Source organism: Pollicipes pollicipes, unplaced genomic scaffold, assembly GCF_011947565.3.
Source record: "Pollicipes pollicipes isolate AB1234 unplaced genomic scaffold, Ppol_2.1 Scaffold_2555;HRSCAF=2994_pilon_pilon_pilon, whole genome shotgun sequence".
Classification (NCBI taxonomy): domain Eukaryota; kingdom Metazoa; phylum Arthropoda; class Thecostraca; order Pollicipedomorpha; family Pollicipedidae; genus Pollicipes; species Pollicipes pollicipes.
The window spans coordinates 38358062-38385362 of NW_023596136.1; the positions used below are offsets into that span (position 1 = coordinate 38358062).

General features: G+C 50.1%; 1 protein-coding gene across 1 annotated transcript; it reads right to left on the reverse strand.

Annotated features, from left to right (window-relative positions):
• Positions 1-1108: 1108 nt before the first annotated feature.
• On the reverse strand, positions 1109-26948 carry LOC119100972 (muscarinic acetylcholine receptor DM1-like). Its single transcript, XM_037224207.1, has 7 exons — positions 26923-26948; positions 22318-23118; positions 19431-19456; positions 19037-19101; positions 3275-3406; positions 1678-1867; positions 1109-1143 (listed from the first exon to the last, which is right to left on the reverse strand). Exons 1-7 carry the CDS (start codon positions 26946-26948, stop codon positions 1109-1111), a joined length of 1275 nt encoding a protein of 424 aa, XP_037080102.1.
• Positions 26949-27301: the final 353 nt, after the last annotated feature.

The following is a 27301-nucleotide window of genomic DNA, read 5'->3' on the forward strand; positions in this document are numbered from 1 at the left end:
TGGTCCACACCACTCGCTGCTACGGTCTCGCTCTAATCCCGTTATTGGTGCGGTCCAATCACACATCGCAGTCAATTCGCCACACAATTTTGGTCGCTTTTCATTAGGGCACAGAGGTGAAGCAGACTGATTCTAATGGGAAATCTGAATTCATGGGCATGTCAGATTAATTCAAATTCCGAATTACTTATGCCTTTGAAATGCCCCTCTCCCACACACCCTCAAAACTAGTTCAAAAGGCTCCTGCCGACCATGGCATTTACTCTGACTGCGGGAAAACCCCCGCTCCCGTTCCCCCTCCCCAGGCACCCTTTTGCTGTCACCCGCAAATCATTCATCGATATGCGTAGAAACACTCTCAACTGTTGACCCAATAGGTCGGCCGTATCTAGAAGAGCCGTGACGTAAGCCATAGGACTTATGCGTGCAGCCAAGCTCATGATGCGGCATCTTTGCTGCTCAAGGGCAAAAAGAACGATGGAAAAACATCGGAACTGATGACAAGCCGTGTCTAGCTTGCGTTCATTTTATCTAATGACGTTGAGGAGTTTGTTTTACCCAAACCTAAAACAAACCTATAGTAGGACAGAAGAATCGCACAGCCAATGTTTCCGTTGCACTTGGCACGGTCATTCGAGATACATCAAGCCCTACCAACTTGTTAATCAAAAATATAAAACCATAATCCTCGTAGAGAACTTCTGTCAAACAATGGCTGAATCAGTGTATTGCACACCCGACCATTCAGTTCAATATACCGATGCTAATGGAGCACAAAGCAAACAACCTGCTGTCGTGAACATCTCACTGCCTGAGCGAAAATTAAGGGAGAGGCTAGTTCTTCATTTTGTGGGCAGTTGGCACAATACTGGTTTTTGTTTGGATGTAGCCTGTTGTTTTTTTATTTGGGCTCTAGGGTGCCACAGCTGCTTAGCTATTCGGCGCGCTATTTTGTACAATCGAGAGGTGGTCCCAAGTCAGCGACTATTTTCGCTGCCCACCGTGCCCGGGAAGTGTAACGTTACAGACAGCTGCCAACTATCCGCTGTTTGCTGGTCTGGAACCACCCCAGCGGCTGCCGCTCCGACCCGCGCTGCCCCAGCCCCGCTCAGTCCCGAGGGAGGGCGCGGCTGCGGCAGTTGGCTGTGGTGCGGGGAGAGGACCCAGGCACTCCGGTCCGGACTCTCCGCGCCGGGAAACGAGCCACGACCATGTCTGTTTCGGGGTGGTGCAGGTGTGCAGGCGCCTAGACCGGTCAACAGTCCGCCCTACCGACGGACCACTTGGGACCGGTCCCATCGCATGGACTGAACCCCGAAGAGGTCCTCCCGTTCCCTTCGGCAGGCGAAATTTGCCGAAGGCCGAAGTCTCAAGCAGCGAAAAGTTGATCCGACCGGTAGGTGCGGAATTTTTTAATTGTAGAACTACGCCCACATCTCGTGTTATGTTTAGCTCAAGCGCTTAGTTCGGGCACTTGCCCCAGGGCCGGCACGCGGCACTCCTCCAAGGCCGCCACTCGCTTCCCCCCCCCCCCCCAGAGCCCGCCACTCGGCACTCCTCCAGGGACGCCCACTCGCCCCCCCCCCCCCAGAGGCCGGCCACTCGTCACTCCTCCAGACGCCCCGGCCCACTCGCTCCCCCCCCCCCCAGAGCCGCCACTCCGAATCCCCCACTCACCCACTCGGCACTCCTCCAGGGCCGCCACTCGCTCCCCCCCCCAGAGCCGCCACTCGGCACTCCTCCAGAGCCGCCTCTCGCTCCTCCCGAGAGCCACCACTCGGCACTCCTGCAGCGCTGCCACGCGGCACTCCTCTGGCCGGCTCTCGTCTCGTCTGAGCGAGACGAGGGCCAGCTGACGAGCTCCCGTCTGACGGCAGTGCCTCAAAAAGGCTGCTCCGTGTGGTACGATGCACACGTAATTAACCACCGGCCTTTCGTCACGCCAACGTGACCCCGTCATTCCCAGAGCTCGCTTTTGCAAATGGCACGCATTTCCTATTATGAGGCCAATTTGCCAGAATTCCGAATATCCTCGAGGAATGCTAATGTTATGTGTGTTGCTTAATCTGTCGGCTACTGGGCGGCGTATAGCACACCGCATTCATTTGATTTTGTCGTTTTAGCTCTCGAATAAATCGTGCCAGCGACCTGAAGCTTGAGGCTCTTTTCCATAAATATAAACGGCACTTGTCAACAGACCCAGGAGCAGGTGTCATCTCAGGTCAGATCGAAAGGCCGTCATAAAGTTCATCGTTGGTGTCGACAGCGACGGGCTTTGCTTCCGGGATTGCTTCATATCCATGCAGCCTTCTTTAGAGCTGCAGCTGGTTGGCCTGCACCAGTATGTTGAGTGACGTTACGAGGATCCAATATCAAGTTGTGTCGTGCTAAGTCGAGTTTCAATGACGTCACAAGTTGACCTCTCGTAGAACAGGTTGCTCCCGAGCCCTTTCCATGCTTCCGTACGCTGCAATGCCTGTGTCTTGCCTGTGTTAATGCCTGTGTGTCCTGTGTCTGTGTCTGCCTGTTCATCTCTAGTCGCATCAAAAGCTCGTGGTAGGCCTGCTCAAGCAGGTCTTTCTAGTCGACGTCAGCAATATAACGAATATGCTTCTTTTACATGCAGTTGGTAGTTACAACTTGCTGATGCGCCGCACTCATGTTGTAGACCCATCCAGATCAATTAAAGTTCAGGGTCATCGTAGATCACGCAAAGTTAGTCAAAGTGTGATAAAAATCCACTGTAGGTATCAAACAACAGCTCTCTATCACGTTTAAGGTCTGGTTTACAAAAATGTGTCACTTTCGCAATGAGGTCGAGACCATACTTGATCTCTTAACGCATTAGCATCTAAGAGGCACACGTGCCTCGCAACCCATGTGTATGGATTGTTAGTACATTCACTAAATACAAACAGTTTTGCATTGGAGGCGGAGAGCAGGGCAGGCCTGCGGACACCTTACGCGTCTTATGGAACTGAAAATTTTTGGCTGGCGATGTCTTGATTTCCATGCAAACGTAGAGGTGAAATAGCCTACGGCAAGACCGGTAAGAGTCATGCGCCCAGCAGTCTTCCGCGGTTTGTTCCCTTTCTCTCTCACTCTCCCTCTCCCTCCCCCTCTCTCTTTTCCCCTTCCTCTTCTTCTTCCTCTTCCTCTTCTTCCTCTTCCTCCTCCTCCTCCTCCTCCCCCTCTCCCTCTCCCTCTCCCTCTCCATCTCTTTCTTCCTCTCTCTCTCTCTCTCTCTCTCTCTCTCTCTCTCTCTCTTTCTCACCTGTCCGGCTGTGCGAAAGTTGCCAACAGGAGAAGACATATCCAGAGTGAAGTCCATTATCTTTGGAATCAGATCAGCGACAACGACGACCGCGGTGACCTGGATGAACACGGCAGCAAACCTGATGCAGAGCTAAAACGCGACGCCATGCAGATCAAGGGATGCCAGCTACCGTTGCCTCCGTCGTGGCCATATTTCCCTATATCTTTGTCTCGCTCCACATGATAATAACTGTTTGCTCCACCTTCCCGCGGCCATCCCACTGCTGCCACCGCAGGCCGTACACAGACAGTCGGCCGCTGCCGCTTCTCCCGCCACAGGAGTCACGCCATCACGCCACCACGTCGTCACGCCGTCACGCCTCACCAGTTGGTGCGGGTGCGATCACCCTCTCACAAGATGGTGCGGTAACCCCCTCACCAGCCGGTGCTGTAACCCTCTCACCAGCCGGTGCTGTAACCCTCTCACCAGCTGGTACGGTAACCCTCTCACCAGCTGGTGCTGTAACCCTCTCACCAGCTGGTGCTGTAACCCTCTCACCAGCTGGTGCGGTAACTCTCTCACCAGCTGGTGCTGTAACCCTCTCACCAGCTGGTGCTGTAACCCTCTCACCAGCTGGTGCTGTAACTCTCTCACCAGCTGGTGCTGTAACCCTCTCACCAGCTGGTGCGGTAACTCTCTCACCAGCTGGTGCTGTAACCCTCTCACCAGCTGGTGCTGTAACCCTCTCACCAGCTGGTGCTGTAACTCTCTCACCAGCTGGTACGGTAACCACCTCTGGTCAGCGGCAAACAAACTCCCAGCTCGTCCACGACATCGGGACAGTCCGGAGATCGCCCAACCACCGTCCAGTTAGGCCGCAGCCAGCAGTGAGCTTCAGTGCAGTAACAGTCCCAGACGCAGTCCATCGCTGTTGTAATTTGGCGTAAGTACCAGCTCAATCAGCCAGCGCAGGCCGCCGCGGCGGACAGTATCATCGGAGCGAGTCCGCTAGTGTGTGGGGAGAACAGCGCGAGCCCGCGGCAGCCTCGAGAAGGCTTGACAGCGGTTCTCGGAAGATACGATTGCTCTCCTTGTCGCCAGCACCAACGCAAAAATACAGGAAACAAGAGGCTGGCCCGAGAGAGGCGCAGCTGAGCGCGGCGAAGAGGCCAAGGACGCGGACGCCGTGGAAATGATGCCGTTCGTCGGTCTGATGTACGCCAGAGGTCAGCCGGAGCAAAACCTCTGCAGCGCACAACACGCCGTGCATGCAAAAAACCAGACACAACGGACGATGGGTCGAGAGCGTTTTTAGCTGACCCACTCACGCCTGCCTTGCTGACGTTGAGAGCCGCCGGGGGCGGTGAAGGCTGAAAGCGGACCGCTTCGCCGCCAGCCGTGGTCTCATCGAGCGCTCCGCCTGCCTGAACCGCCTGCCGCCTGCATGAAACGCCTGCATGCCCTGATCGCCAGAGAGCTACTCGCCATTGATGAGACTCTGTGCCCGACGTGATCTTGACACAGGATCGCAGTACGGTGATCGGCCGGAAGCTCCCGGCAGGAGCGCGGTCGAGTAAGCCTGCGCATGCGATGCGTATGCAGTGTGTGAGGCCAGCTGGCAAATCCGGCTGGCGCTGCAAGCCGGGCATGACTGATATCGCACGGCACCTGGTGGCAGCCGGTGGAGAATAGTGGAGGAAAAGCCAGGAACATTGCAATGGACGGCATGCATAGCCAGTAACTGCTCTGGCAGAGTGACTGCTGATATAGCAGGCCATTGTCGCCGACACCGCGACTGTGACCAGAAAGGCCGTGCCAGAGATGAAAGCGCGGTAAATCACCTGACCTGAGAATTTGAAGACCTCTGATGCAGGTACGCATGGGGAGTCGAGGAAGCTCGTAAAAGGCGGAAATCAACCCGGTGAGAAAATGCCTGCTGATGCTTACAGTTGAGACCATTCATCGTCGTAATAAAGAACATCAAGGTGAAGCCACTGGTATACAAGCTCCATTATCGCATCAAAGGAGGCACGATCATAATGGATCAAAGCATGGGAAGCTTCAGCACAAACGAGCTAGATAAATAAGTGGCCAGTGCGTGCCCAAATGTTCAAAACCCGCAGAGCGAACACTGACGCCTTGCTCCTAAAGAGTGGTGGCGCGAGCCCGCGCACGTTTCATTCTCCTGGTTCCGGGTGGGGGCTGGTGTGGCAGTTGATGACGCGTCAGGTCAAGGCTCGGGGGCTTCTCCGGCTTCTCGACAATGGCTATGCATGAAATGATGATGGTACCGTGGGAGCAGAGAGGGGGGGGGGGGGAAGGTGGCGTTGGCACATACCAATGGCAGCCTTTTTGCCACAAGGTGACGGCGTTATCGTCGCTTATATTAGGTGAATGTCCTGCCACTGAACGGCCACAAAGCCCAGAAAGACAAAGTGCAGTGCACGCAGTGTGACCGTGCACAGGACGTGGCAAGGTTGTGTGCTTCGTAAACGCTGCGCAAGTGTGCTGGCGGGTGTGCTACAGATGGGCATAGCAAAACGCATTGTGAGTCGTTCGCAGTAGTATTACAATGTGAAGGGGAATTCCTGGCAAAAGAAAGGTTTCACGTGAGTCAGGTGAATCTGCTGCACACTTCACGTGATTATCTAAAACAAAACTTTCCGTAGGCACAGTTCACTTCAGGGTTCTCAAAAATGTACAACGATCATTTTATGCGATATTAGTTACGGAATATTACCACTTTTGGATGACATTTTCAGCTTATACGGGTTGGACGATACATATATATCCATACGCAGGTCGTTGTGAAGTACAGCCAGGCCCTACTTTTTGAGGTTGGCGGAACTAGACTTTCACTTATTTTGCTCTTTGCCATTCATTTCCAGCGGAAATCACTCAAAACAAGCACGCACAAAACAATCTATAACGCCACTCAAAGCTCTTTCCAGACTAAATGGGTTGCAAGCTGGGGGGGGGGGGGGGAGGGGGGGGGGGGTTGACTCCAGGCCACGCCGTCTGAACCAGCAGCTGGACTCTTGCTTTCCCGTACGTCTGAAACGTCTCGGTAGGAGTACATGGAATTTAGGGTTAAATTTGCCGCCACTATTATTTCGAATAAATATGATGGCGTGTAACAGCCGATCCGGACGCAGTACTAAAAAAACTGGAAAAAATGATGGCCCACAGAAGAGCCACGCGGGTAGATGAAGATTTATGTAAAGACTGACGCTGATGTCAAAAGCTCTGGGTTTTGTCTGTCTGCCATCAGCGCACAAGCGGCATGTGAGGAAAATCCGTGACAGTTTCAATCTAGTCTCACTACATCTGCATCAGCTGGTCTCCAGACCTTTTGGGAAGCAAAAATGCTGTTATGTAATACCATTCAACCTCACCTCTGTTAGTTCTATTCGGCGTCTGTTACACGTGCCACATGAAGTCCGTGAAAACTAGATGGCACCACCACGCCAAGGATTTTTGGGATGAACAGTGCAGGGTATGGGATTCTCAGTTTGGCTACGGTTTTGTTAAGGTACACTGTTTCCTTTCGCATGGTATTATCAAGACATAAAATTCAATCCGATATCACGATTTAAATCGCCAATGGCGCGCGAGAAGCAACATGAGGAATTTAAGAGGATCACATACGAAATGCAAGTGACATTTGATTATTCCGTCCACTATCGATTTGCCGTGAAGAACGGTCCGCCAAATTCTTGGCTTCCATGCCTATTAGCACTGTAAATAATGGCGGCCGAACAAGCTCTTCCTGCGATATAGTGATACTGACAAGCCAAACACCTAGACTACTTGTAATTGGAAATGATGACCTGAAAGGTGCAGGTCGATTTGAACGGATCACAATTTATTGTCATTGGATGGCTACGGTTTCTACGAATTGTGGACGGCTTCCGCAGAACGAAAAGTGTCAGGAGCAGGCCGTGCCAATATACTAGGATTGGAGCCAAGAACTATTGACCACGAGGCGAGTGGGATTCTGCAGCGGGTGTAAATCGTACGAAGCATTGCTGCGAGGTCGGTGGACTGACACACTGGCGGACCAATCGCATCACATCATCTCAGAACAAAATGCAACGAAATGCCTGCCATTCTTACTCCCAGATCCAAACCAGACCAGCACCATCCGCGAAGCACCACGTTACTGCGTGGCGGGTCTGGCGGCTGCTGATCGTCAGACACTCGTCCAGCAAGAAACGCTGGCTGAGATACAGAGCGTGTCGCGTGCCGGCAGCGATTGTCCGGCCTTATCCATCACACCGCGGCACAGCTCCCAATCTACTACAAGCATGACACGCGTGGCCCCTTGGGGCGCCGGGCGGATATGAGAACGGCATGAATGAGCTAGCGAATGAAGACAATCGCTGATGGAGAAAAGAGAAAGCTTGCCCGGGGGTCTTCTGATAGTGGAGACGTCGAGACAAGCTAAAACTTCGGTGTTGACAGCGCGCTGAACGCTGATGCAAGTTTTTAAAAAAAATTATCCCGGGAGAACGAAAAATATCTTTATACGCTGCACGGACGAGGCATCAGGACGACAGCTTAAGTGCAAGACGTGGGAAGCTGCAACCGTCGCGAAGCCTCGTGACTTGAGATATGCCGGTGGCTGTTAATCCATTTTTTATAACCATTTCGCATGCGTCAAGCGGCAATGAAATGTGCTTTGAACTCTTCATCGCATGTTATGTGATGAAGAGTGTTGAAGCGTTGTAACACGCTGTGCTGCTTCGTACGTGATCTGGAACTTCTGCTTCGATCATCCTCCGTCGCATGTTATGGTCGGATTATCAAATAACGTCCGAGGAAGTCATATCACGAATAGGTTTCATCACATAGCGTTGCGTGCGCATCTGTGGCTTAAGACTGATATGAGCCAAATCACATCAACGTGGATCATGTAAGGTCACGAGGTTATTTCATAATCTTAACGCTAAGTCATCCTGCATGCATAAGAGTAATAAATGCATTTGACATTAAAATGTTATGAAATATCTGCTTGCATTACTTTGGCGTTTCAAAGACTTGATCTGATGTTATCCTAGTCTTGAAACCCTGTCGTAGATCGCCACCGGAGCTTTTTGGCCACTTCTGTTGAAAATATAGCAAAGTTAAGGGACAATTTGACACATTTTTTTCTTGATTTGCCTGACGTAGCCTTCACGCCCACCTAACCTTGGAAAGCATCGCGAGCGCTGATAAAGTTCGTGACATACCCGGGCAAAACGGTCAAAACTACTGGATGATAAGGTTCAATGTTTGAAGAACAAAGCCAGTAATATGTCGTGACCACTGATTTTCCACATTTGAGCCGTTTAGTTGTTTGATAACAGTCACAAGCAGTAAACCTGGAATAGCAGTAGCCTGAAATTTGCCGGGTGGTACCTAAAATCACTCAAAACGCACATAACCGACGAAAATCTTTTCCAGAGAGGTTGCGCGGTGCTCGTTTCACAGCGACTTTGTGTCAGAGCCACACAAGTATAGAGCACTCTTCTCACCCAGTGCAAGATAACCGGAAAATGGGAAATGTACAGCGTCTAGTCGTTGCTCCCACGCTTCCACTCATGACGAGGCTTTCACCCATGATGTGGCTGCTATCACCAGTAGAATGAGCTGATGTCGTGATGAAAAACTGTTAGACGTGCAGCACAGCGCACAAACTTTCATCAGCTAATTAGGTGTCCTGGGCTACAGCGGGCTATCTGTGGGCTTGTGAGCCGCCAAACGTACGAGCTCACCGCTGTAAGTCGACGGTACAGTTGCTAATCCAATTAATCTATCGGAAGGCACGATGGCTAATCTCGAGCGAGTAGGGAAGCAAACAAGGCAAGGAAGTGTTCCAACTGGCTGCAGTCTGGCTATGAAACGGTTGAACGGTGCCCGTCACGTCCCGGTCTTGACACGTTGGCTGCGATGTTTCCTGAGCTTGGCTGTATGATGGGGGTCAGGGATTACAGCTCCAACATTGCAGTTCTCCTCGCTGTCTTTCGGCACATCTCAGTTCGTTTTCAATAAAAGAGCGCCTTGTGGCGTCATCATGACGCACGTGGGAGCGTTGACCTGGTGTGGTTCCAGGACAGGCTTTGTCGTATCCAACAGGGAAGCGGCTCATCATGCGCATAGATGCCTAGAAGACATTTCTCACTGGGTGTATCTTGACAAATTTCAAAAACCGTTTCTTTGTGCAGTCAGCATCAGTCAAAGAGCTTTCCTTCCAGATCACGTCATCCCTTATCCTTATCGTCAAATCCCTATAATATTTTAGCTAACCCGTCCACCGGATATGCTACTACAGGTGGGTACTTGCCAGCTTCACTCCACCAGCACAGATATGGTTCGTTATTTTATGAACAATGGAGGAGGTGGAAAGTGGAACAAATCGCTTTTGATACATGCGATAAATATGTGTGTCAACGTTCCCCTGTGAAGAAATATCACGTCATGTCAGAGGTGTCCCCTTTTCCATTGTTGTTTTCCTTTAGTAGCTGAAAAGTGGAGCATAACAGTTTTGCATGGCAAAGTTTAAACACGGACACGCGTAATCAGGAAGACGAATTGGTAAATTAGAAATATCTTGTTCGCCACCGTACAATTAAGTTTTATACCTGCGTTGAGTTCACGATCGACACTTTCGAAAAACGTAGACAAATATTTAAATTTTGAGAGATAGACCGGGCACTTTTCGTTTTTAGAAGGTTCTTTGGTTTCATTAACATGCTTCGTCTGCGCCAATTATTACATGCGCGGGACACAATTAGGGGAAATGAGCAAACCACCACGGGTGTCGATTTGTATTCTTCCGTGAAGGTCCTGGCCCCTCCAATGTTGAGCTGGACCCCCAATGTTGGATTGGGCCCCGCGAGTGCTTTTGTTTGGAATAATACAAAAGCGTAGGTAAAAACTGATTGCCCTGCCGAGACCATCTACTTTCATCTTTTTGCTTAGTGGCGTCGTCATGGAGGGCGCCGTGGGGTACTGAGATTTCCACAGCCACAAAGTTATCTCGTAAATTTGGGAAATGAGAGTTAAGCTAACGTATATCTTACGTCCTATTTGCCCGTCTTAAGTAAGCCAAACACGTTTTCAGGCAACCTAACCAAGAAATTGACGGCAACGGTTCATCCGTTTCATGGAGACTATGTCCAACAACAGTTTGTCTCCTACCCATGGAACGCTGCGAACCTAACATTGTTTTGAATTGTTGGTGTGACGTTGTTAGCTCAAGATACAAGTTCAGCAGTGAAACTGGATATCAAATACATTAAACAGGAATCAAAAATGTTGCCGGCCAAATTTTGAATCGGATTCCGTGCTGAAAATGTGTTGCTCGGACTCCAAATCACCACCTCATTATTGTAACGATGATTCATCGGAACTATTCTGCTTCGGATCCCTATCAAAATGGCACGAAAGAACCTTTGCCTTGCCAAGCAACTGCACGATTACCCTGTAAAATGCCCCTCTTTGGTAAGCCATATACGAAGCCCCGTTCTGGAGGGCGCGCCCTCCACCACGCGTTTGGATTCATCCCGACTGTGGTCAGCATAACTTTGGCGTTCTGCCAAAGATGGGACTCAGCAACGACTGGTATGTCTTTGAAGAAATACGTTTTTTGCGAGCATTTTTCGAGCAGGTTTCAGGGCGCATTTCGTGCAAGCACAGTTTCCATGCGATCAGTGAACGAGCGTTGCGCGTCGCAGCCAACGGATTCGTAGAAAGGCAAAGGCTGTCAACTGCGACATCATTGACTATCTTTGTGCCAACATATCACCTGTAACCTAAACAGCACTCATGCATGCTTTAACTGGGATAAATGCATACCACCATTTGTAATAGCGCTGGCATTGTTTACACACATCTTAACACTTACACTTATACTACACTTTTTGGGGAAAATTACGGGAAAGCTTGAGTTTTATCTGGAATCCTGTGACCATTGTGCTTTAAAATGTTTAGCTGCGTTCTCTCGCAAATTCCAAGGTGAATTCATCGACTACGATCTAAATCAAACTTTTAGACTGCAAGAAGAGGCGCATAGGCGTGTGCGGCAGAAAATATCACCATCTAATAATACGTAGCCGTTCTTATCCAAGTGGAACTTCTTTGTAGGCTGGCCTGTTACTACTTATGCTGAGGGGAGCTAGCCAACATAATTTTAAAATATCACACATTGTCACGCATCTCAAATATGATGTACACACGCTTCTTGAACATTTCCTCGGGCCTCAGATGCACAACAACAATTTAACACGCGTGCGGATGACCGATTAAATGCGACGCGCTCAGTGGGAAGAGTGTCTAATGTGATTCCTGAGATAAAAGCAAGAAAGCCAGAAACACTAAACTCACAATGTAGCGGGACCTGCGTATGAGCTAACTTGGGCGTCAAATTTTGAGATGGACTAGGTCAAAACATCTATTGGCCTTCGGGCCAAATAAGGTCAAAGTCCAGGATTGGTATACGAAGTGCCTCCAGACCTCCTCATGCAACCGCCTTAACCCTAGATATCTGTTCCAGGCTAAGGGTCACAGGTGTTCATTGCAGGTCAGTAACATCATTTCAGCTTAAGAAGGTCACGGCGAACAAAAATATTTTTGATAACCTATAGAACCTATAAGTCGCAAGATTTATTGAGAACCTATGGAACCTATAAGTCTATCTTAGATTGTTTTTGTTTTCAACTGAGATGCGCATGAAGGAATAAGTTATGCAGAATGTTCCTAAAAACGGTTGATAGGGGTCATTTTAGGTTACTGACCTCCTCTAGCTTGCCAAAAGTCCTGATAAGGTGTCTGTTGACGTCCCTGGGGTCAGGAAATTCGAAAGCACCATCAAACGCTACATCTTAAAGCACTTCGGTGAAAAAGCAGCTTAGACTTGACCTCTGACTAAAACTGTCCGACTGAGTAAAAGCTATCTGACAGACTGGAAGACTAAAACTAACTGACTAAAGAGCCTGACCACCTCATACTTGCCTCAAGTTTGTTGGAATTAGTCGTAATTCTCAATACAATCGGATCAGGGTCTAAAGAAACTATCTCACAGATGTATCGCTTCGTTGAACATTTTGTTGTCGCATCAGATTGAACAATTCGTCAGCAATTTCCTTTGCTGAAAATCATGGCCTGACTTTGACCTGTCGTAGGTCAGCGAATTGACCATGTGCATCCAGCTCTCTACGCCTGAAGATCAGTTGTTTAACTGCCTATAGCTACACAGAGCTTAGCCCGGCGTAGCCGTGCCAAAACGCGATCATTAATGGAGCCGGATGTTTGCCTCCCAATAGAAACGTATGCTTGTCGTAAATAGCTGGACGCAGGGGTGTTGTGGCCAAATGGACGAATTTTTTCACGTGCCTCTCGCACGTCACAGAAAATCTTAACTTTAATAAAGCGACACTGTTTTGAGGGCCAAGGGGCGCTACGCCCTAGTCCAAGGAAAACATATTTGAGTAGGTTTTGTTGTTTGGTCTGAAGGCTTCGGCCCGAAACGCAGTCGCCGGATCTGCTGATGTAGCCGGGTGTTTACCTCCTCCCGGAAACGTATGTCTCTCGTATATAGCTCCGCGCTTCCCAACATAAGGACCCTCCCTCCCCGTTGTAATAAAAAGTCGTGGTTGCTCGCACCATCAGATGAAAATCATAACTGCTGAGCGGAATGCATTAAACTTTACACACCCAGGGTCGTAAGACACGCAAAAGTCTGTGAGGTTTAAGCGAAACGCTCTGGAGTACGCGAATGACACAATTCCTTCATGGCTTACCCTATCCACGTCCTCCACAACCAAAATACGTGCCATCCCTCATGGGCACCATAGAATTGCGCCTTCAGTGCCCCAAGGCGGTCTTTAAAGGGGCGCCTTTACTCACCGATCAGAAGCGGCACGTGCGTTCAGTGCCTGCTCCTTGGATACGCCACTGCTTGACTGCCATACTGCTTAAATTAAAGATCCGTTTTTTATAATTTATGTAAGAATTGCAAACATATATTACCTTTCATACAAATAAAGTGGGTTCAATCCGGCGAAAAATGAGGGGGAGGGGTTAAGTCATCAGACCTTTAGTTCAGCCCTCCCCATAAATTTACAGAATTTGACACTGTTGCAAACCACCGATGATGCACAACTGATGATTATGCTTCGCAATGTCATGCACGCACTGTCTGTACCCTCATGTCTTATAATATTTATGCGCTTCCTTCGACCAACATCTCTTTTTGCTCACATGCATTGGAGGGGCTAAGAAGGACACTGAGGAGGGAGGGGGATAACGCCAGAATTGAAGGGTGTCAGGTCCTCCTCCTCGAATCTTGCCAAGTGACGCCCCTGCCCCCCCCCCCCAAGCCCAGACCTGAGCGCGCCCCTGCACACGACCCGGCCTTTCGAGCGTTGGCTTCGGTAAGTCCCCGGGGCGGTTAACTCCTCTCCGAGGGCGGCGGGTCGCTCCGAGGGCGGTGATTGTTTTCCGTCTGCCGACCCTCGGCCGCGGCGGTCGGCCGTGTTTGCCTCACTCCAGTCCGTCGGTGGCAGCGCGCTCGGACGCGCGCCGCCACCGACTGTTGACTTCACGTGGCGGCCGCCTGCCGCAGAAGCGATGCAAAACAAAACCGATTTGCCCAGAACCGACCAATAAAGCGGCCAGCTGACACGTGACGCGTGCGGAGGTCGGGCGCCGGACCCAGTCCGAGCCAATGGAGGAACCGGGTCGGCGGGCCGCATCGATCTCGGCCGGCAGCGATCGGTCGACGTCTTGCTCTGCAGCCTGCAGGCGCCACACCTCGCCGGCGCCGGGCGTTCTTCTGCTCCTATGCACCGCAGGCCGGCCTGTGGCTGACAGCCACAGGCCGGCGCGGCCGCGCGGCTAGCAGCCGCCGCGGACGTGGCATTAGAAAGCCCGCGAGACTGGCAAGGCCGGAGCGCAGCGGCACAGCCTACCCTGCAGGCGCCGTCGATGCTGTGCCGCAGTGGTCGTGTTTCCGCTAACGGCCGCCAGGTGCCGCGGCGGCCGTCTCTCATCGGCGCGGGATGAGGGCCGGGTGTATATTTAGTTGAGTCGGTTGATGGCTATCGACCGGGCCTGCAAGACGGATGGCCGGCGGCCGCGCTGGACCAGGACCGCTCCGGCGCGGGTCAGCAGCATACGCGCCACCTCCGACGCGCCGGCCGGACTGAGGAGCTGGGGCTGCCGCCACGCGGCGGATGCTCTGACATGGCTGGTATGGGAGCTGCGGGACACCCTAACAACTGCACGTGGTTGCCTTATTGGGCATGGGTAGTGGATGAGTATGTGACTTCTTAAAATTTTATGTGGCGTGATTTGTAGTGCGCTTGCACGTGAACGAACGCACGCACGCACGCACGCACGCGCACACACATGCACACACGCACACACGCACACATGGGACGGAGTCGCATCATGCGCAAACTAATCGCTGGAATACTTTATCGCAACAGTTTGATAAAAGTGAGGACGAGCCCGCACGCATGAAACGATATGCTGATTATTTACGAGGTGGTAAAAATGTCAATAATGCACTCGTGAACGTCACTATCCAGAAACCCTGCATCTCTGAACCCTATAACATTTTAACCAAACACGGGCATAAATCACATGCAGAACGGACGCGCTTTCATCGGGATGCACACTCCTACATCATCTACCAGGTCGATATACAATATGAATAAATCAAGTGTCATCATTTCGGGAAAGACAGATAACTCATTTCCGTTCAACCTTGCCGACGCCTGAGCGGAGCGGCGGTCCTCTACACAGATGTGTGCTAACTTTCACAAAGATGAGTCGCCAGGCTGTGTTGGCAGTCCGTGCAACGCGACCCTCCGTTTCCAGAAGAAAAATCACTGAGCCGTTCGTCCGAAATCATGCTGAAGTAAACACCAGGTATTTAAGGTGTATATCCTATTTCAACCGTCTTTAACCGATTTCAACGCAGCTGATTTTAACTGTCATTTGTGTTTATGTCCCCATCAGGTAACACTTTGTAATGGACCTCAACCTGCGGACTTTGCGTCATGCACGTGATATGGTAAAACATTTCAGTGCTGTTGGATGAAAGCGTTTCAGGTAGATGTGAGGGGGTTCGATTTGGTGCACATACGCAACTAATCAGTTTTACAGAGTGTCAATTGCCTTGCATAGATGTATCCAACATGTTCAAGGACATGCAATTTTTCGTTATAGAGGTCGTGAAATGACGAAAGACTGGTCGCGTCCTATATTTAAAAGCAAATAACGTCATGTTGTTACTTGAGATAGCTTAACGCTGCGGACCAACGAGATTTAGCAGTTTATAAATCCTGCTGACTTAATCGGAACTGAAACGCCCGTTTATCAGATGCTGCTGATTTGGTATTTTAAATTTATAGCTTGTCCCAGCTTCAAAAAATAAAGTGTTACATTGTCAGGCAAGCCGTGCTTCTAAGCCAATACGTGAGAGCTTTCCTTTATATGATGTCCAAAATAGGGTAAAAATGTAAGCGGTCAAGTGTTAAAGAACAGAAACCTTCAGAGGTTACCATATAAAGGTATCTGCTATGAGCGCATATAACAGAATAACTTTGCATGGCGGCTGAAAGCGCGCGTTTAGTACCCCAGGACATGCCATAAGCCATTGATTTTGGTTAAATTTGGATTCAATGGGGCTGGTCAAGCCTGCAAACGGCATTGCTTCTATTCAGGTTGGCGCCAAGCATAAGTTTTCTAGCGTCTGGCCGGACAGTTTAACATGCGCTGGGGGGGGGGGGGTAATTTGACCCCCCCCAGGTGCTTTCCAGAAGGATTTCCGAAAGGTGCGGCATAGCCGCGCCAAACTTTGTATAACTGCAGGGAATTGAATAGAGGACCGTTTGATATATATATATATATATATATATATATATATATATATATCGTTTGATATATGATATATAATAGATGTAACTGGTAACGTCGCCAACCTATGCTAGGTCAAAGTCAGGTCGTGGCTGTCAGCGAAGGCAATTCCCGGGGAAACGTTCAAATTTGATGCGACAGCGCAGTGTTAAACGAAACCCTGCATATCTGAAGTAGACTCTCAGGCAATAAACCAATTGTGTTTCTAATTTCGACAAATTTTATTGGCCGAATGTGACGCATGAATTAAGTTCCATCCAAAAGGTGGCACTCTCTCTTTAAATCTGTCTATCTTTCAAAATCCCCAAGGGATCGCTGCTGCGAGATGTTATTGTGCGATTTGATTCGCCATCGCCTTGTTTGCGCGGCCACTCAATGCCACCTGGGACTCCTTCCACCATCTCTCCAGACACAAAGAGCGAATTGTTGACTTCACAGGTGTGCTGTTTCTCACCTATGGTGAAACTCCCACAATGAAGCAACTAATATGCAATGCAAGCAAAGGGCATTTGGAAAATTGTGGGCGACAGTGCCTTTGAGCACACATGCTTTATACTAAAAAAAAATACAGTACCATATATTCAACCCTTGCTGTGAATCATTCGCAAACAAGGGTGGCGGTGACATCAAACGGTGAGCTTCAGGCGAATGGCCTTCCCATCTCGGATGGCCTCCACGTGGCGCAGACGGGGCTGCACACCATTCCATGGAATGGGCGGCAGTCGTCCCACCATTCCACGGGGCGCCAGCGACTGCGATGGTCACAGTAATGCCCAACAGCTACAGCTTTAACCGGACGTCCAATACGAGCCTGCCACATGGAAACTCAAGTCGCTCAAAATTAGGGCACCACGGAACCCGAATAGTCCATTTTGACTTCAGATCGACTCATCCGTGCATCGCGTTCTGCACCCAGAACCAGTTGGGTCCCACCTGTGCTAACTTAAGTATCACGCCTGGATCAATTCGTTGCCCTCCCTGGATTGTCTCATTTCACCACCGAACCATTCCAGCCACAGCGCAGGAATCTAATGACGTTCCTAGGTTCAAATTTGATGCATTCCGACAAGCGGTTGGGGCATTGAAGCTCCTTTCACGTAGGCCACAATTAAACAGGAGGCGAGGGAGAATTCAACGACAAAAAACAAGAGTATAACTGCTATGCTCCTGTTTTTTCGTGTCATAAAATCATGGGTGTTGCACCCACGATTTATTCTTTAATAAAAATTCTTCCTGAGGGTTGCCTTATGCCCTGAAACCAACTGTGCAATTTTAACAATAGCCTCGGGCATTTTTAAGAGGTCTGCTGACAAAGGCAACTTTGAGAGCCTATAACGCAATTATAAATCTTTTTTTAAATTGCACAGAACTATGCACGCTAGACTTGCAATAAGATAGAACATTTTCCGGCCAGTTCCCAATTTGTCTATACTTAATTTCTACAATCGTGACATCGTGACCAAAAGCCAGGTGATCTATTTTGACCTTTCGGACATTCATTCCGTTAGGGCTGTTTAATGCAGAAATGAGGAGCAATAATTTTCCTTCACTAGACGATATAATGAAACATGCATTTTTTTAATGTTGCAACTACATATTCGTTCCAAACCCAGGATGCGCGGATGATTTCGTGATAGCTCCAAGCGTACTGAGTGATAATATGTATATGCGATAAAATGTTGTTGAAGCAAAAGCGGTTATCATCGAGCATGTCATTACGTGAGAAGATGTATCATTTGACCTATTTTGCCATCTAACTGTGCTAAAGTATCGGGGTATGGTGGTGCTTTCCGGGCTCTTAACAAGATTGAGGATAATTTCATTGCGCTGAAGTAAAAATCGGCAAGTAAAAATCTAGGCAGGTAGAACAAATAGGAGCATTCATGTTCCCATCTCCAAAAAGAGCCCAGCCGCGTGATGATGGCGGTGTCACAGAGTTGGAGAAGGGGAGAGGTATAAGTTGGGCAGCCTGGCGACGCTGCTGAAAAGGAGGTAAAAAATATTGCAAAGCTGTATCTTTTAAAGAATTGGAATGAGAGTACATGGCAGCATTGCGCTAAATATAAACAGACGTTTAATAGGCTGTTTTTAGCCCACCTCCGACGCCGTAAAAACAAAAAGCTACGAAGGCAAAGGGTTGACATCGTATTCGGCGGGCAAAAATAAAGGGTGGTCCCGTGTACACGATCGCAAAGAGCCGTGAACTAAAAAATCGCATGGTCTCTTGCCAGAGGCTCCTGAAGGGCGGAGAGACCTGAGCATTCCAGACGCGGGCAAGGAGAAGGTAGCTACCGAATGGGAAGGTGTTTTACGGGACAGGCCAGTCGGATATATCCGGACAAGGACGACTGTGTCAGGTCCGACTGTCCGGTGAAACTAAGAGTAGAGTGCAAAACGACTTGCCTTGGGGAATTTGCGTGAAGTGTATGACGTTTAAAAGTGGGAATAAAAAACCTGTCTGTCAGCTTCTCGACATTTGCTGCACTTCGTCCGAGGCACTGCACCTTGGCCTGCAGCAGTGATACGGATTCGGTATGCATGTGCACATATCATCAAAATCCAATAATTCTCATATCCGCTCTCAGCCTTGCTGATCGATGACCTCCTCGTAACCTTCCTGACCTTCTTCATCACGCTTTAGGTGACACGGCTTTCTTAGTTCCCGAGATGTCAGGGGGGTCACTTGACCCCCCCCCCTCATCCGAGCGAAGGGTATCCAGCCGGCCACCCGGGCACGTGTAAATCACATCGTCTCGACAAGTCAGGGGATAGCGACGAGCATGGTACAACCTTTGATGATGACATGGGTGGTGCGATTCGGTATAAACAGTGGGTTAGCACAGATCCCTGTGTGCTAGCGGAAATCATTTGAACAAATGACGAGAGTATGAGATCCCTTAGCCAGCAAGTCGCAAAATTGATCACGCACCATTTCGTAGCTGAAAAGCGGGCCAGTGCTTTGTCCGCGCAAATGGAACATCCAACGAGGGTGTAGAGAAAAAAATCACTCATTCGTAGTCCAAGGCGTGGCCCAAGGCTTCCAATCGGACTCCTCTCAGTGCACTTTACATTCGTTCGTAGCATGCTGACGGGAGGAAGGTATGCTGTGCCATCAGGGCCTCTGCCTCATTGGTGATGGTACAAAGCATAACATCACCATCGTTCATGCGTTTTTGCTGCGACATGTCTTAGACTTCGTACCTAGGTGTCCAATTTAAACATGTTTATTTCACAGACGGCAGCGTCGCACAGCACAAAAGTAGTGCACCTTCAGCTACGTGTGCCACCATGAGGCTGACCGTGTCACATGGTAAGAGGGTATGCGGCGGCATCGGGGACACGGGTAAGCGTACCACAGGACAAGAGAGTCTCAGGCGCACCCAAGATGGGCAAATACTGACGCTGGCGGAACGTGTCCAAATTTCCGTCGGAGAAACTGTTCAGCAAAACCATGATCATCTGTGTCTGGGTAGGAGGCGGCGAGCGTCGCAAACCACCTGACCGAACGCTCCTCAAGAGCTATCACGGTGAAGGGTACTCGGGGCTTTACAAGTTCTGGCCATCGACACCGACGACTTTGAGGGCTCACCATCTGTCCACCGACTCGGAATGCGTGATAACAGGGGGCGGTTATATGTGACTGGGAGCGTGCCGAGGTCAAATGTGTGGGTGAAAAAGTGAGCGTGTCGAGGTCAAAGTATTTCGCTTGAGTTCACTTGCAGATGAGCGGATCCTATCATTGCTGCATCAAGTCGTGTTGCATGGTTCTTTCAAGTCAGGTCGTAATACCACGCTATTGCAAACTGCCCATGGGGACATTATGTGGGGGGGGGGGGGGGGCATTGGGGGCTTTACGACACACTCAGCTGCTGAGGCTATATGACGTCGCCAGCGTCAATGCAAACGCGTCAACCACTACCCTATGGGCACCCTGGTGGTGATATTGTGATTCATATGCTATCTATATGTGATAGCATTGTATGTGATTCGTTGCGTGTGCAGTAAACGCGTCAATCGATACGGCCGTGTATGTTGAGTGACCAATGTTAATATGTAAGTACAATTCGTAGCGGAAATCATTTCATATTTTTCTTCTCAGGTGTTATTTCGGCTTTTTCAACTGTCGATCTGTCGTAGAATGGGCTAGGGACCTAATTTCGGACTCAACCTGGAATGCACAAAATATAGGGCAACCAGCAGTAACATCTATGCTTTGTCGCAGGGCTTGTGAACACAGCCATGGTTTCTTTCTCCGGCGACGTTTTTGTTTCATTATAGTCGTCGCTTTACGTCCCCGGGGTAGCTAATAGTATGGTGTCATGGGACCAAATACGCCGACGACGAAGGATGACGAATGATAAATACAATGGCAAATTCTTACGTAATGACGAAACGAAAACGTTGCCAGAGTAACGCTTATCGGCTATTTTGATATGCCTGACAGCAAACGGTGGGTCCTGCCCCTGTTTATCCCATTTATTTGCATGTTATGATTAATTATACCAAATTTCAGAATTACGTTGTTGTGAAATGCGGCAAAATCAAATGAGGTATCAGTGGAATAAACGCAAGCGTGAAAATGTATGGCTTATAGAAAACAGGTAAAAGGCTTAGATGTTCCAGCGACGGCTTTATGCCTCATTCGTAGAAGGCCTGTCATCTTTTGTTGGCGGAGGCGGAGAATACGAAATGAAGGAAGAAAGACAATGACAACGTGATTCGACGTTGCTTTCCGTGTTGATGCACGTGTGTGCTTTCTCGCATGGTAGCTGTGCGACCAAGGCGAATATAGCGAAAAGGCATAAGGCAACCAGCAGCTCAGGTTTCAAACTGGATAATTTCAACAGGTTTTTGCGGATGAAAAAGACATTAAATACCCCGGTAAAGTTTAAATATCGCGAAAAGGACGTATGGACTCACAGGCCGCCGCCAGGAGAAGAGATAAGGGGAAATGACATTTGCTATGCGTACATCCCAGTCCTGTGACAAACGTACATTTTACCTATCAGCTTTGCATACGTTACATCCGCTACTGATTTAGGTGTTATTAGATATGGATACAACTATCACAACTGGTAAAACGTAACAAATATGGGCGTAATGACAGCGGTGGTTTAACGGCATGTGATAAACGAGCAAAGCCTACCAGTTGCATTCGAAATATGTGCCCAATGAAACGTTTCGACTTCCCCTTTCAAGACTGCATCCGCCAAGATCTAAAAACAGCTGGCATATATGGTGCATATCTACGCCACAATATGTGATTGCAAAAGAATGGGAGATATTCGAAACCTTTGTTTGAAAGGCGCAAGAAGCTCATGCTCTCTGTGTGATAATTTTCAGTATGCCAACGGCGCTTCTCGATTTTTTCACCAAAAAACTAGAGCAGGCTTCAGCCTGTCGGTTGAGCAATCCTGAAAAGTCTGCCCAAATCTGTATCAAATCAACCGAGATGTCAGGGGCTGAACTGCTTCATCCCTGGTCACTTCCAACCAACGCGTGACATCAACGCCTTCCACTGCCTGAACGCATGGACGCATGCGAGACGAATTCATTCTTTCTACACAAACTGAAAAAGCAGGGCATATTTCGTTCTGGTACTTTTCCTCTTGGGGCAAATAATCGTCTTCAAACTGAGCAGGTCTACGAATAAAAGTGCACTTGCAATACTAGCTTGATGCCCTTTATCTGACCATAAAAAGCTGAGGAATTGGGTGTAAAACCATACCTCCGCTGACAGCTCCTTGCTCATTGGCCAAAATACTATTTTGATCGTTTTAGCAACTGGTTTTGTAGTGCCACTGTCGGGGATCGTGGGACCACGTCATATTTTTAAAGATCTTACAGGGCAATACCCTCTTAACTTGTAATGCATGTAAGGCATCGCTCGTCCAGTTTCAATTGATCTGAGACCCCTATGTATGTACAATAGCGCGAGCCGAACATGACCGGATTTCCCAAATCATCTCTGATGTTTGACACCGATTTCACCTGTTCCAATCCAGCTTTTCTGAAATAATAGCCGCAGAATCTTACGAATAGCGTTTGAGCCGAGCTCTGAGATGAGCTGACCCGAAGTTCCAACGCTCATCCGCTGACCCTTCTGCTGCCTTGCTGATGGACGACGCTTTCCCAGACGCCCGCGGCGGACTGACCTGGAGTTGGAGCGCCTGCTGCTGTTCTTGCCGGCCTGCAGATGGCTGAGGTCGCGCTGCCGCTGCTCCGTCTCCAGCCAGATGCGGTAGTAGAGCCCGCACATGATGAGCACGGGCAGGTAGAAGGCGGCAATGGCCGTGCCGAACGTCCAGTAGTGGTTCGTCTCCAGGAACTGGATGTAGCACTCGTGTGGCTCCACGGTGCGCTGACCCTCGATGTACGGCCAGGCGTAGATCCAGGGCGGCCAGAGGACGAGCGAGACGCCCCAGGCGCTGGCAATCATGGCCGCCGCGCGCCGGTTGGTGCGCCGCGCCCGGTACGTCAGCGGCCGCGTCACAGAGAAGTAGCGGTCGAAGCTGATGATGAGCAGGTTGAGCACGGAAGCGTTGGAGGCGAGGTAGTCGAGCGCCAGCCACGTGTCACAGACGGCGGGGCCCATCACCCAGCGGCCCATCACCAGGTACACGGTGTAGAGCGGCATCGAGATCAGGCCGATGGCGAAGTCGGCCACGGCCAGGCTGAGCAGGAAGTAGTTGCTGATAGTCTGCAGCTGCTTGTCGATGTGGAAGGACACCATCACCATGATGTTGCCGACGACCGTGACGGAGACGAGCACGCAGGCCACCAGCACCACGAACACCGAGTACAGGTTCTGACCGGCCGTGCCGACCGCGCTCGCCTCGTTGGTGACGTTGGCCACTTCGGTGGCGGCCGAGGGCGGCACCGTCGTCTGCCATGTTCCGGCCGAGCCGACTGGAAACGGCTCCACGTCCATGGCGCCGCCGCAGCGCGCGGCAGCCCTGCCGGTCAAACGGAGTCACCGTGGTGTCAGACAGGCTCGCTGTGAGACGTCTGCTGGTACGATACACGGCTAGCTAAGGAGGGCGCCGAAATACGTCTGTACGCCAGCATTATTTGAGATTTGTTGGATTGCTACACAGCTGTTAAAAACGGTGAGTAACAACTACGTCAGGTCACAAAAATTGGGCCAAATGTCGAATAGCGCAAGTGCATTTTTCACTGGCATATACAAACCCACTGCATTGCATGTCATCATGCAAACGTGGTGTCATGCATGCCATTGCAACGGATCACGAACACAGATAAAGTGCGTAACAGTTGTGTTTCGAACTTATATCAATCATCCGACGCGCATTAATATTTTCAAAGTTGGTTTCTCTTTTCAATTAATTCAGGCTCCTCCCTCTCTCTCTCTCTCTCTCCCTCTCTCTCTCCCTCTCTCTCTCTCTCCCTCTCTCCTCTCCTCTCTCCCTCTCTCTCTCTCTCCCTTTCTCTCTCCCTCTTCTCTCTCTCTCTCTCTCTTCTCTCTCTCTCTCCTTCTCTCTCTCTCTCTCTCTCTCTCTCTCTCTCTCTCTCTCTCCTCTCTCTCTCTCTCTCTCTTCTCTCTCTCCTCTCTCTCTCTCTCTCTCTCTCTCTCTCTCTCTCTCTCTCCCTTTCTCGCTCCTCCCACGCCTTTCGTTTCCCCACTCTTGCACTTTTCCACTCGCCCGCTCCCCGCGTCAGCAGAGCATGGCAGCCACATACTACCCGGGCCTGATCAATAAGCCTTTGATGGGATGGAGGCGCCCTGCCGACGTTATTCTCGGCGGGGCGGTGTTTCACTCTCTGTCGTCCACTGCGGTTGGCCGTCAGGTGTCATTTGCCTAAGCCAGTCAAAGCCAAATGTCAGACTGATAACCTTTCCTTCTGATGTCAGAGATGTCATAGTTCATTGTGGATCTCAGCTCTTCCGCTTTGTTGGCAAAGAGAGCGGGATGTTTGAGGCATGTATGCAACCAGCAGCTGTGACGTATTGATGTGGTTACGTGCGTCGCCTGGTGGTATTCCGTACGCGATACGACCACTGTAAGCCACTTGCAGTATATTAAGTACAAAGGGAGCGGCCGATATTATGCTTTGGACTTAAAGCGCTGCTTGGCCGACAAAATTGCATTAAGACATCCTCAAAGCGAAATCTAATCACAACTGAAGTTCGGCATTCATTAAATACAGTTTGGAAATATTCATGCGTGCAAAATTGCTCCTACGCCTCTCTGTGCCCAAAGGCAGAGGCAGAATCCCTCGTAGTCTTGACTGTCCCACCTAATTCAATGAGGGACATGTCGCAGCCCTCCACCATCGAATTGGCCGGAAGCTTCAGGCGGTGTGCGTCATGGCACCCTAAGCCGCGGCTCTCTCTCACACCAGAGGACCGGAGCCTCACCCCGGGTGACGTCACGGCGGAGAGGTCGCGCTGTCGTCAGGGCTGACGTCACAGCCTGCCCAGCCCTGCCGAGCTCTGAGGTGGATGCATCAAACATTCTCTCTTATCTCTCTTTATCTATCGTCTATCTCCTACTCTCCTCTCTCATCTCTCCTCTCATTATATCTCTCTTTCGCGTTCCTCTCTCTCGATCTCTATTCTCGCATCTTCTTCGCTCTCTCTCTCTCTCTCTCTCTATCTCTTCTCTCTCTCTCTTCTCTCTTCGCTCTCTCTCTCTCTTCTCTCTCCTCCACCCTCTGTGCGACTATGGCTAAGGGCAGGCGGAACTTTTGAAAGCAGACGGGAGCTGGGCCTGCGATCTGATCATCAGTAGTCCACTCCACAAGCGGGCGCTGCCTGCGGCATTTCCTTCCGCGGCCACCCCAGGGGTTAAACGTAAGCCTCTAGTCCAGTCCAATTTAATTCCCGGATCGGCAGAATTCAAGGAGCGGCCAGTAATACTGGCCAAGTTAACGCAGAAACCTATTTTTGAGCCCGCTGGTAGTCTTGATATTTTTCAATATATTTACACCGTTTCAAAAGGAAACACTGCATAATACGCAAGTCGTAAAAAATTAAAAGGCAACGCCATTTTAAGTCAGGATTAAGTCAGATTGAGATGCCTACCTGTCAAATTGCTTGATCAAAGTACATTTTCGACCTTTCCTGTTTGCATGTCATATGCCAGTCACTGTTTTGGGAACGCGTCGGTGGTGTCGACCTCTCAGTTGCAACTTGGCGTAACAAATCATTTTGTCTTAACATCTTTTTCTCACAAAGCCTCTGATGGTCGCCTGGTATGTCCTCGCATATTGCAATGGGTGCTGACTTAGACACAGGAAAACTGGCCTCTGAATACGAAAGGAAATGCACATCATTGCAAGTGTACATCAAAATCATGGTGTAAATATTTCGTGCAAACGCCCCTTCACCATGAAACTGTGTGAAGAAGTGACCACTTTTCAGGCACTGAAAAATATGCTGGACCTCCTTGGAATCGTTGAGACGTTGCTCCCGAGACTCGTAAGGGAATTACTTCAAAACCACTTTCCGAGCGTACGCAGGAAAACACTGCAGCTGCAGAAACGCAACGTTGTTGAATGCTGCTAACAAGGAAAATAACCAGTTGCGTTGCACTGCATCTTTCAAACTTTGGTCCGGCCACGGTCGCGTATCACAGAGAACCACAGACACTCGCTTCTCAAATACCGGCATTCACTGGCGCAACACAGACGCAACACCGATAACCGATACCGCGGTCGTGTCGGCGTCACCTGAAGGTGGAGCGGAGTTACGGCCGATCATCTGTCCAGACCAGAGTGACCTGGTCACACTGACTTCAGCAGGTGACTCCGGTGACCGGCCAATGTGCGTGTGAGTGCGGCCGATCGATTGCATTTCAGCAGTACATAGTGCAATTAGTCAGCCCGGTCCACACACACCGAACATGCCGGACGCAGCCAACGGAAAAACGACAAGTGATTTTGCACCAGAAACTTCACCCAGACATGTCGAGGCCTCCATGACCCGTGACACCAACGCGGCAAATTCGAGTCCCCGCTCTGTGTCTGGCACGATGCGTAATGCGGTCAGCTGCACCGGACACCTGGAGCTGTCACGTCGGACACCGGAGCTGTCACACGGGACACCGGAGTTGTCACACGGGACACCGGAGCTGTCACACGTGGTTAGCTGTGGCCGGCTCCGCAGGACGGCAGCACTTGCCCCCCCCCCCCCCTCCCACCCACTGAGGGTCTGATGGCAGAGGCAGATCTGCCGTCAGTTACTCTGGGTGTCAGGCGCTGTGTCGCGCTCAGCCGGCGTCGAAATCCGACTCGTTCTAGAGTGAAAAGGCCTTGGCGTGCGTTCCTTGATCGGGAGTGTTCCACATTTGTATTTACGCCAATGCACACATGTTTAAAGTTCATCAAAAGTTCTAAGTGAGCTTAATTCATTGTATCTGACTGTTGTTTCAATCTATTCAAATGAAGAACATTCCCTTAAACATTATCAAAAACCAGCACCACACAGCGCGCCTCAGCCCGCCTGTGCCTCCTTGTGGAAAGTTGGGTGACCGGCTAATGCGTTCATTGTGAGTTCCGTCAAACTTCGTGGGCAGCGCTCAGCACTGTCCCACATCGCAAGACAATTCGTTACTTTTGTTTTGAAGCTCTTTAGAAGCATAGCGGCAGGGGAGCGCATTTGTGTGCTCGGAGTTTGCCATTTCCTTCCGAACTTATGGTTCGACTATGACAGGTCTACTCCTGGAAGAAGGTTATGATACCTGCGGATTTGTCCACCCCACAGAATTGGCTCTAAAAGTCCGGGCTTTAGGCCCCACCTGCGGGAGTCGCAGTGATGAATCATGGGCGATTTCCCTGGAGCACTGTGTACCGCCTTCTCCACGACCTTATTGTTGCAACGGTTGGCGCGCTGAATCATCCGTTCGTCTTCCCTGCGCATCTGTTTGCTCTACCACCCCGACCCCATCAGCAGTTGCCCCTCGCCAAGGTGTCAATTCCTGGCGAAGATACTGGCTGACTCACATCCTACCCGGGGCGCAGCCATAGCCTTGGCAAGGGGGAAGGGGGGCACATGGCTAAGAAAGAATCCCCTGAGAAGTAAAATCCCTCCTCCGAATAAAATAATCGCGGGATGAGGCCCACTTGTTAGTGAGGAACACGGTTTGCGTTGTCTTGCTATCATTTCACCTTTTATGA